This window comes from Elgaria multicarinata, chromosome 19 (genome assembly GCF_023053635.1).
Source record: "Elgaria multicarinata webbii isolate HBS135686 ecotype San Diego chromosome 19, rElgMul1.1.pri, whole genome shotgun sequence".
Taxonomy (NCBI): domain Eukaryota; kingdom Metazoa; phylum Chordata; class Lepidosauria; order Squamata; family Anguidae; genus Elgaria; species Elgaria multicarinata.
This window is the reverse complement of record NC_086189.1, coordinates 8,952,795-8,964,834: the sequence shown is the minus strand read 5'-3', so window position 1 is coordinate 8,964,834 and position 12,040 is coordinate 8,952,795. Positions and strand designations below refer to the sequence as shown.

The following is a 12,040-nucleotide window of genomic DNA, read 5'->3' as shown; positions in this document are numbered from 1 at the left end:
TAAATGTTTTAAATTTTGTATTTTATATTATGGTTTTATACTGTTGTTTTATTCTTTGAATGTTTTTTAATTTTTTTGAACCGCCCAGAGAGCTCCGGCTATTGGGCGGTATAGAAATGTAATAAATAAATAAATAAATAAATTGGTAAAACACCGTACAACAGGGGTGGGGAACTGCTATTGCTGGGCCATGACTCCCCTCATCTCTGCTGGACGGGAGTGATGGAGTCCAACAACTGGAGGCCCACAGGTGTGCATTGACCACGAGATGCAACCTGGACCCCAGTTTGATGCTTTGCCTTGGACTGATGAGGAAGCCATTTGTTTGACCAGGTATGGAACCCAACTCAAGATTCAGAACTCAAGAAACAAAAGTGTCAGCCTTCCCATTGACTATCATAGGATATCATCATCAATAACAATAACAATAACAATGTAATATCATTGACTATCATGAGATATCATCATCATCATCAAAAATGCAATAACATTTGTTCATTGGGCAAGGAAGAAATTTGCCCTCACTAATAGAAAGCCTCTGAATTCAGGAGGCTTCCAAGATTCCTTAGCGGGCCGAAGCCGACAGGGCAGGTAGAGGGGTGGAGGTGATTTTCACCTTCCTATCCTTCATTTTTGGCTTTTTTTGCTAGATGGGATTTTCAGCCCATCTAGCAAAGGTGCTTTGGAGGGAAAGGGAAGGAGGCTGGAGGAAGCTCAGGATATCGTGTATCCTGGCCTCTATCGACTCCTCCTCCCCTGCCCACTGGAATGCCCCCTTTTGTCCTCCTCTGAGGTTGCTTTTCCAACCTCGGAAGGCAGCCTTTCTACACCTGCTGCAAGGGGGCAGGGAAAGGGGGTTGGTTCTCTGTCTCCCCTTTCTGTTGTCCATGTGCTGTGTCCAACCTTAGAAAGGTTTTCCTAGTGATCCTTTGGTCCTTAGGATTACCCCTTGGGACGATAGGATTGCTCTCTTAAGAGGGGATCACCCCTACCAAATCGCAGAAAAATTCTGCTATGCACCATTATATTTCCATCTAGAATGGGGTTGGATTTGATGGCTGAAATGGCCCCTTCCAATTCTACAATTCTATGAACTTCCAATAATGTCTCTGTTCCTTGGCAGATTTGCATGAATTTAATCAGGGCTAGTTGATTAACTTGATCAATGGTTTAATTTGTTTTTAGCTGTGTATATTTATTGTTTTATATTGTATGATTTTATCTGTAGGCCGCCCTGCATTCCTAGTGATATAGGGCGGGATACAAGTGCTTTAAATAAATAAGCCTTCTGTCAGGGATGCTTTAGTGTGGATTCCTGCATTGAGCAGGGGGTTGGACTCGATGGCCTTGTAGGCCCCTTCCAGCTCTGCTATTCTATGGTTCTATGATTCTATGAAATAGTTGCCCTTCCTGAAGACATTGAGCCTACTACATTTCAGATGAATAGGGGGAGGGATTTCTCCCCAATATTGGGGGAAGCATGAAATTTGATGCATAGCCCTACATTCTGTCCCACACACTAGTCTGTTTCGCCGGGTTTGATCAACGAACACGTTGGCAATGTAAACGTGAAGGAAGTTAAGGCAAATGGTGCGTGCAGAACACTCTGTAGAAAATACGGGGAAATATGTTTAGAATTGGAACAAGGGATGATTCCTAATGGATCCGTTTCACTCTTGAACCGCTGCCAGGTAATCCAGGTGACGGGAAAGTCAGAAACATCTCCAGCTTTTCAGAATTCACCAGCAAATCCATCTGAGACCCAGGTGCCAATTAGAAAGAAAACGGGTTGTCTTTCCGTCTGCTTTGCAAAGTCGGCCTCCAATCTCCAGCAAAGCCTACGGCTTGCGTTCTGTTCCTCACCAAGCGCCAGCAGCGGCGTTCATCTCTGAGGGCTTCCCGTGTAAATGACACAATTTGAATGTGTTGTGTCCCTGTTTTCTCAAAACAAGGCGCTCAAGGGAAATCACAGCTAAACAAGGTACAGGATGGCAATTAGCAACTGGATGTGGTGGCAGGAAGGGAAAGGCTGTTTAGTTTCAGACCAACTGAGGACAGCTTAAAGAGGAGAGACAGACAAACAGACAGAGATAAAACTGAGGGGGGATTAAAAGCACAACCAATGGGGGTGAAATTGGCCTGAAAATGAATCAGGCATGTGAGACAATACCGTTTCTATATTTTCAAACCTGCCACATCATGATCGTTAAATAGATGCACCATACTCAGAGGTAATGTCCACCTTCTAATGGTGAAAACCATGGCACAAAAAAATAAAAACTAATAATAAAAGGTCACCGTAATAAAACTGTTATATTTAAAATATCACTTAAAACTTAATCAGAATTGTCAAGGCAAGCTTGTAGCGGCAGCATAAATTGTTTCAAACTAGCTCTTTCATGCTTCCAGAATTGCTGCTCGCATTTGTTTTCCAAACAGTTCCACCAGGACTTGCCAAAATGAGTCGACAGTACAGACACACTGATAAACTATTAAAAGAGACCGCTGATAAGCTAAAGCTTCAAGGAGGTTGTTGGTTTGTTGGTTTGTCTTCTAAATTCTTTGTTGGAACAGTTACAGATCGGTTTACTTCCGCGGAAGTTTGTTGTGTAATTAAAGCTGATTCATTCTCGAGAATATGCTCTTTTGAGCTTTTAACCCGAGAGAAAATAAGTTAATAAAATAAAATAAGCATACTCAGACAATCTTACTGTTTGGTGTTCGGCGTTTGCAAAGCTTGGTAGCTTGGTAGATAAGGATTTTGAAGTTAAACGTTTAGCGTTCTTGCAGAGCACAAGCTGCAACTCATAGCACCAGGTGTCCCACCTTCTAATGATGAATCCAGGTGATGCGTGCCAGTAGGGTTTAAGCCAACATGGGGCCACTAAGAAACAGGAGGGGAGTACTGGCACACTAGGGTAGGGTGACCATATGAAAAGGAGGACACGGCTCCTGTATCTTTAACAGTTGTATTGAAAAGGAGATTTCTGCAGGTGTCATTTGTATATATGAGGAACCTAGGGAAATTTCCTCCTCATCACAACACTTAAAGCTGCAAGTGCCCTGCCCTCTTTAAATCAGGTCACTCTAGTATAGCTCCTGCACCTTTAACTGTTGTGATGAAGAGGGAATTTCACCAGGTTCTCCCTATATACAAATGACACCTGCTGAAATTCCCTTTTCCATGCAACCGTTAAAGGTACAGGAGCCCTGTCCTCCTTTTCATATGGTCACTCTACACTAGGGGTAACCCTAAGGACTGTGTAAGTATACGTAACATAAGAGAACGCTTTTCCCTTTCTCTAAGGCCTTTCTCACCCCCAAGCAGGGACCACCGTTTCTCTCACACACTTTTTCTCTAACATACCTTTTTCACTCACACTTTTTTTCTCCCATACATCTGGTTTTGCTGCCACCAGGACTTTTAAGGCTCATACACAACCCTTTAATTAATTAATTAATTAAATTTATATACCACCCCATAGCCGAAGCTCTCTGGGCGGTTTACAAAAGTTAAAAACAGTGAACATTAAAAAAAAATGTATACAACATTTAAAACCATCCAAAATATAAAAACAACAGTATCCATTTAAACAACAACAGTTCTGGGGTCCATTAAAAAACAAATAAACTTAGCATATGCTGTTAAATGCCTGGGGGAAGAAAAAAGTCTTGACCTGGCACAGAAAAGATAACAGTGTTGGTGCCAAGTGAGCCTCATCGGGGAGATCATTCCATAATTGGGTGAGGGGGCACCACTGAAAAGGCCCTCTCCCTCATTTAAGGCTCATACACAACCATGACCTTTAAGGCTCATACACAACCCTTTAAGGCAAATACACAACCAGGACCTTTAATGCTCATACACAACCCTTTATGACTCATACACAACCAGGACCTTTAAGGCTCATACACAACCTTGTGAGGAAACACAGACTTTAGGCTTTGACCTTATATTCTCCCATAGTACCTCTCCCTTCTGCCGCCATGAGCAGGAGGTATAGGCTATTCTGAACAAAGAACGCTTCATTAATTACAAGAACAAGTTGTTGAATAACAAACAAGTAACTCTTAAATAGCTCTAGCAATATATGTTCTTTCAGTTAATCACAAACTGTTCTCAAACGTAAAAAGTCTGTCTCTGATCTAAACCATCTCACCTCATATCCCTGTCTCTCTCATCTTATTTCATCCCTGTCTCTCTTCTAAATGACTTCTGTGAAGGGTTGAGGGCTACAGAGGCAAAGTCAAAAGGTCAGGCATTAGAGGCCTTGAGTTATACTGTTGGGGGGTATTCCTGACAGAAGTAGTTTCATTTCCCAGTTAAGTTTACGGTGACCATATGAAAAGGAGGACAGGGCTCCTGTATCTTTAACAGTAATGTAGAAAAGGGAATTTCAGCAGGTGTCAATTGAAGTGGGTGAAATTCCATCTTCATCACAACAATTAAAGTTACACTAGCTATAGTAGAGTGGCCAGATACGAAAGAGGGCAGGGCTCCTGCAGCTTTAACTGTTGTGATGAAGAGAGAATTTCACCCTCTTCAATTGACACCTGCTGAAATTCCCTTTTCTACATTACTGTTAAAGATACAAGAGCCCTGTCCTCCTTTTCATATGGTCACCCTAGTTTAATTTCTCCAGTTAAGTTGTATAACTATTTTCTCTTCTGGATGAATGGGGTATAAAAAGAGAGGAGAGAGGCAGCCAGAGAGAGCAGGAAAGGAAAAGAGTGTGAGGAAGCAGCAGCTAGAAAAGCCTAAATGCAGCTAGGGTAAAGGCCTTGCATTTTGGAACTATTATTTTCTCTTAATGCCTTTGTATCACTCATTTGTATTGACTAAATGGCTTTACTTGTGATTTGGTTGCTTAATATTCTGGTAAACTGTTTTGTCAAAATGAAAACATGTGTAGTATCTCTCACCCCCATGTCTACAGGCTAAAACACACATTATTGTGAAGATAAAGGAATGCAGGTAGGACTATTAAGTAGGCAAAATATCCTTAAAGAATTCCTCAAGGATTCTAGATCATAGAAGGGACCCTGACATGGTTGCATCAAATACCACTCTCACTCACACAGGCACATTGCCCAGTTTATAACACACACATACACACACACTTCACGCCTTCCTCTCACTTTCTCAGCCCATCAGCTCACACGTGCAAATCCAACAATCTCACCCTAGAGATACTTACCAAACCACAGATCTATAACAAGAACACACATTTATAGACATCAACTCAGTAGGTACAGACATGTTAATGTCACAAACAGCCCCCCAGCAAAAAAAAGCACAATGAGAACTGAGCATGCTCAGAAACTGTGGAATTTAGAATAGCTATTGGGACTGATTTTAGAGGAAGCTGTAGGACCTTTACACCAAGGATGGCCAAGCATACTTGTGCACCATTTTGGGGGGGAAAAAAAAATTCTGAAAATTTATGCAAATGTTTTTGTATACTTTTCTGACCGGGGTGAGGTGGGGTGACCCAATTCCTTCAACAAATGGGCAACAGCATGAAAAATGCCTGACAATCGAAACGGATTCATTAAAATCAGTACAACCCTACTGAGCACTATATTAGAAGGGAAAAGAAATTCTCAAGATCTCATTGGTTTCAGAACCGATCATAATGGTATTTTGCCGACGGAAGTCACAGATGATGATAAAATCAAAACAAACAGAAACACCTGCAGATACACACCCTATTGCAGTGGCATATACCTAGTTCAGTTGTCTCTCCTAATGATCAACCAAAATCTACCCTCCTCTGCCATAAGCCCGTTCACTCTAACTATACTTGCCAGGCAAGCCTTTGCCCATATTCCGCTTCATTCACACAACCCAATAGAGTAAATGCCACCATTCAGTCTTCAGCCATTTCTATACCAGCCCAGTGTGGAGGGAGGGAGGGGGGAGGATCTCACGATATCCTGATCATGAGATCCTCCCATTAGTCCATTTGTGGGTTCAACATGCCTAGAGGAAGGAGGGTGTTGCGCCCGCCATTTTGTTTTATTTTATATTATTAAAGGAACTGAGTGCATGTGCATTCCAATGAAATGTGGGTAGTGTGGGGTTTTTTTAAAAAAAGAAAAGAAAGCCCCAAACCTGCTCCCACCCCAATTCCTCCTGGCCTGGTTCCTTCCATCTACTGCTCCCCACTACTTGTGAGGAGGAGGGAAGAAGCCAGGACGGGCAGCCACACCTCCCATGGTCTTCTCCTCATCTCTCATTCTCTCTTACTGTCAACGATGTTACACTTACTCCAGTCAAGGAAGCTCGTAGTCTTGGCTCTATATTTGATTCCTCGCTCTCCTTTATTCCTCGTATTGAGGCAGTAGCTAAATCCTGTCGTTTTTTCCTGCATAATATTGCCAGGATTCGATCATTTTTGTCTGTCTCTTCTGCCAAGATTCCTGTTCATGCATTGGTTATTTCTCGGTTGGACTACTGCAACCTTCTTCTCTCTGGCCTTCCTTCTTCTCACATCAGTCCGTTGGTTTCTGTTCACCACTCTGCCGCAAAGATCATCTTCTTGGCTCGCCGCTCTGACCATGTTACTCCACTTCTGAAATCTCTTCATTGGTTTCCAATTCACCTCAGAATCCAATATAAACTTCTCCTGTTGACCTACAAAGCTTTTCATGGTCTAGCTTCTTCCTCTCTTTCCTCTCTCATCTCACACTATTGTCCCTCTCATGCTCTTCACTCCTCTGATGCCATATTTCCCACCTGCCCAAGGGTCTCTCCTTCCCTTGCTCGGCTTCGTCCATTTTCTTCCGTTGCCCCTTACGCCTGGAGCGCTCTTCCAGAACATTTGCGAACTACAAGTTCAATCGCAGGTTTTAAAGCTCAGCTAAAACCTTTTCTTTTTTCTAAAGCTTTTAGAACTTGATTTTGATCTTACTTTTATACTGTTAGTTTTACTCTCCCCTGTGCCTGTTTGGTGCATTCTCTTCCCCTTCTTATTGTTTTATTATGATTCTATTAGAATGTAGCCGAAACTCTCCCCACGGCCTAAGTTCGATCCCAGCGGAAGCTGGTTTCAGGCAGCCGGCTCGGGTCGACTCAGCCTTCCATCCTCCCGAGGTCGGTAAAATGAGTACCCAGTTAGCTGGGGGAAAGGTAATAACGGCCGGGGAAGGCAACGGCAAACCACCCCGCTATAAGGCCTGCCAAGAAAACATCAGCGAAAGCTGGCGTCCCTCCAAGAGTCAGTAATGACTCAGTGCTTGCACGAGAGGTTCCTTTCCTTTCCTTATAAGAATGTAAGCCTATGCAGCAGGGTCTTGCTATTTTATTGTTTTACACTGTACTGCACCATGTACACTGATGGTGTTATATAAATAAATAAATAATAATGATGATGATGATCCTGACACTGCGGGAAGAATTGGATTTTCCCAGGGAGTATTTAACCCTGGGAAAACCCGTGCTCATCTCCCCCTGCCCACAGGAGACCCTGTGCGTCATTTGGACTCACACAGACTCGGCCGTGACCAGCCCGCATTTTCAGGCTGGTGTAGAAACGGCCTCCATCTCTTCCACCGTTTCACAGCTTAAAACGGGGACGTCCTTCTAACATCCCTATGGACATGATGAGAATCACTACCCAAGGCCTCCCACCTGCCCCGTGGCATCACTGCGCTTTGCTCAAGACTCTACTTGTTTGTGCTTATTGTCTGACACTGATTCCAAAGCCAGAAGGCGGTTTGATTTTACTTCTTCTTCTTTAGCTTAAGGATATATAGGGGGAGAAAAGACACCCTAATTGTCCGACAGTGCATGATTAAATGTTCAAAATGTATTCCAGCTGACACAGTGGATGGAACAGCCGGCTGTACACCCCACGGTGCCTTGTTGTTCATGCGCATAATTTACATGGAGATGTGCTAAGGGTCGTAATGCACCAATTCCCCACTCAGGAATTTAATTGATAGAGACTGGAGCGAAGGGGTCGATGGTAAAGAATGGCAACTCCTCCAACTCACACGAGTTGCCTACGGGCAAAATAAATGCAGTGAAGGGGCAGCGATTTATTGTTGAACCTAAGAATGAGGCCCGGGTTCAAATCCCCACTCAGCCATGTAGCTGGCTGGGGGAGACCTTGGCCTAGACTGGCTTGCTCTTTCAACTTCATCCTCACCTACCTCATGGGATTGTTGTCAGGATAAAATAGAGAGAAGGTAAAGACATGCATGCTTTCCTGAGCTCCTTGGAAGAAGCTTGGATATAAATGTCAACCACAATCACCGATGGATTAATATTATGAATCTGATTAACCATACTATTCATAATTAATGACAGATCATTTATAAGGAGTGATGGGCCTCTTTCAGCCAGACGGGAAGGCAAAACATTGGGGAGATTTGAGCAAGCCTCCTGTTTGATTGCTGCTCCATTTGCACAGGGTTCCTGTTTGTGCAAAGCAAACAGCAATCATGAATGGCAACTAGGCAGGAGATGAGTGGCAGGACAATCTTTGGAGAATTGTGGTGATATTGAACATGGCTCGGGACCACAATACCTGACGGAACACCTCTCCTGACATGAACCTACCCGCTCACTATGCTCAACATCTAAGGTCCTCCTCCGAGTGCCTACTCCGAGGGAAGTTCGGAGGATGGCAACAAGGGAGAGGGCCTTTTCAGTGGTGGCCCCCCAATTATGGAATGATCTCCCCGACGAGGCTCGCCTGGCACCAACACTGTTATCTTTTCGTGCCAGGACAAGACTTTTCTATTCTTCCAAGCATTTAACAGCATTTAACAACATATGCTGAGTTTGTTTTTAACGGACCCCAGAACTGTTGTTTTTAAATACATATTGTTGTTTTTATGCATTTAATGGTTTAAAATTTTGTATACTTTTTAATGTTCACTGTTTTGGGTATCAGTGAGTTGGGTATCACTGAGTTGGGTATCACCGAGGCTTCTACTCCATCACCTGCATGGTGTTATAGTTATGTAAATTGCAACAGCTTATAGAATCACAGAATCGTAGAATCATAGAACAGTAGAGTTGGAAGTGGCTTATAAGGCCATCGAGTCCAACCCCCTGCTCAATGCAGGAATCCATCTTAAAGCATCCCTGACAGATGGTTGTCAATGCTTCTAGTGTGGGAGAGCCCACAATCTCCCTAGGAACTTGGTTCCGTTGTTGTACTGCTCTAACAGTCAGGAAGTTTTTCCTGATGTCCAGTTGAAATCTGGCTTCCTGTAACTTGAGCCTCTCTTCCATCCACTTTTAAAGCCAAGTAAGCATGCATTTTTTGGGCTGACAATCTCCTGGAAAGCCATCATTAACCTATAGCATGTATAACGACAGGCTGTGCACCACATGGTGCCTTAGTGTTCATGCACATGCATTGGAACGGATACACACCAGAGACAAGATGCATCCTATCTCAGCTCATAGATCCAATTTCTGGAAACCGGGATTGAGAGGGGGCAGCCAAATATTGAAGAATGGCAAATCCAGCAACTTGCAGGGACAAAAGTTGGGAAAAGTAACATCTAACTCAGCACCGAACTGTGGCCCTTGTGTTCATTATATACGTTGTTGTTAAATTGATACTGTTGTTTTGATATTTTTGATGGTTTAAAATTTTGTATACTTTTTAATGTTCCCTGTTTTTAACTTTTGTAAGCCGCCCAGAGAGCTTCGGCTATAGGGCCGTATATAAACGTAATAAATAAATAAATAAATCCATCCACTGATTCCTAAGGGAAACCTGTGTACAAAAAGGCACATTAGGAGGAAAATAGTTGTGGGGAAATGTGAATATTATAGAAAGTGAAACATACCATCCCTAGCAAACCAAAGTGCCTTTCTCTCTCACACATCCACACTCATAACAAAATTAAAAGCAATCCTAACAATAAAACAAAATAAATGGCAATAAAAACAGAAATAAACAAATAACAGTAAAACCATAATCATAAAACAGAATCATAAAACAGAATCATAAAACTAAATCAGCAACCGCATACTAAAATCATACAATCAGAAGCTCTGGCTAAAAGAAAAATGCTGAAGAACTTCCGACTAGCAGTAGAAAGAGTTCAAGCTTGTAGGATGTGTTTTTTCCTAGTTCCTCAGTGCAAAAGACACACTCAGAATTAAAGAGTTATGAGCCCAGGGATTTGTTTTGGGGTTCCAGATATCAACATTGTTCACAGTCCTTCGACACAAAAACCTACTCCTGGTTAGAATCATAGAATAGTAGAGGGACCAATAAGGCCATCGAGTCCAACCCTCTGCTCAATGCAGGAATCCATCCTAAAGCATCCCTGACAGATGGTTGTCCAGCTACCTCTTGAAGGACTCTAGTGTGGGAGAGCCCACAACCTCCCTAGGTAACTGGTTCCATTGTCGTACTGCTCTAACAGTCAGGAAGTTTTTCCTGATATCCAGCCGGAATCTGACTTCCTGTAACTTGAGCCCGTTATTCCGCGTCCTGCACTCTGGGATGACTGAGAAGAGATCCTGGCCCTCCTCTGTGTGACAAGTTGACAACCTTTTAAATATTTGAAGAGTGCTCTCATGTCTCCCTTCCATCGTATCTTCTCCAGGCTAAACATGCCCAGCTCTTTCAGTCTCTCTTCATAGGGCTTTGTTTCTCCAAGCTTTTTTCTTTTCAGCACTATAATTTAGGCCAGGTTTGCTGACCTAGTGACCTCCAAACGTTTTGGACTTCAACTCCCATTACCCTCAGCCAGCATGGCCATTAGAAGTTTCCTAACGTTCAACTTGAATCTGCCCTCCTGTAACTTAAGCCTATTAGTCCTAGGCCTTAGCTAGACCTAAGGTTTATCCCGGGATCTTCCTGGGGTCATCCCTGCCTGCTCCCGTGTGTTATTTACATGAACAGGGATGACCCCAGGATGATCCCGGATAAACCTGAGGTCTAGCTAAGGCCCTAGTTTCCACCCTCTTCAGTGTGGCAGCCCTGCAGGTATTAGTAGAATCCTATCCTGACTCCTCTTCCCAATCTTCTCTTCTGTAGGCTAAATATACCAAATTTCTTTGAGATTTCCACATAGGACTTGTTTTCCATGCCCCCTACCACCTTTCTTTGTCCTTCTCTGAATCCAGTATCCTTCTTAACATGTGGTGCCCAAAACTGGATACCATTCTGACTAGTGTAGAATTGCAGTAAGTGGAACAATTAGCTCTCACAAAGTAGAAACCACAGTTCTATCAACACAACCTAAAAAATCATTTGCCTTTCCTCCTCTAGCAACATCAAAACCCTGACTCATGTTTCGCTTGTGATCCGCTGCAATCCTGAGATACCTTTTGGATGTTCTACTTCCTAAAACCAGGTTTCTTCCATCCAATGGATCACAGCTGCCTAGTATCCCTCTGCAGTTCAGAAGAAGGCATGGACAGGCTGTTTAAACAGAGTAAACCACCCCAAGAAATAAGGACTCCACTGTACCTGTATATTTTATATCGGGTTGTAAATCCTTGACGGTGTCTTTCCACAAAGGATAGGTAGCTCCGTGAGTGGTGGAATGGCCCCCTGTCTGAAATAAGCCAATCAAATTCCTTGGAGACATGTTGGTTGGTCACAGCGGGTTCCTGGTGGGAAGGCTGTACTGTTATATGGTCCCATATAAAGAGGAAGTAGAGGAACTCAACAAGCCTCCAGTTCATGCTTTTCTGTCTGCCTTTTTCCTCTCATTCTTGCTCCATTCTGTGGAGTCCTGCGGGGAGGAGGTGGGGGAGGAGGAAGGGGAAGGGTAGGTCAGGGAGGAAAAGAGAAACAGAGGGGCAAAGGAGAAAGTTCACAATGGTTAATAAGTGGTGGACAGAGAAAAAGAATGATTTACTTTCACTAGAATCATAAAATCATAGAATAGTAGAGTTGAAAAGGACCTCTAAGGCCATTGAGCCCAACCCACTGCTCAATGCAGGAATCCACCTTAAAGCATCCCTGACAGAGGGCTATCCAGCTGCCTCTTGAAGGCCTCCAGTGTGGGAGAGCCCACCACCTCCGTAGGTAACTGGTTCCATTGTCATACTGCC

The 12,040-nt window shown here is 43.3% G+C and overlaps 1 protein-coding gene across 1 annotated transcript in view; it reads right to left on the bottom strand.

The window, feature by feature from the left end:
* BRINP1 (BMP/retinoic acid inducible neural specific 1) overlaps window positions 1-12,040 on the bottom strand; it is a 141,971-nt gene that overhangs the window by 85,758 nt on the left and 44,173 nt on the right. Inside the window, exon 2 of the mRNA XM_063144775.1 lies at window positions 11,451-11,718. Within this exon, the coding sequence (XP_063000845.1) occupies window positions 11,451-11,668 (218 nt within the window). The 5' untranslated portion in view covers window positions 11,669-11,718. The remainder of the gene's footprint in view (window positions 1-11,450; window positions 11,719-12,040) is intronic.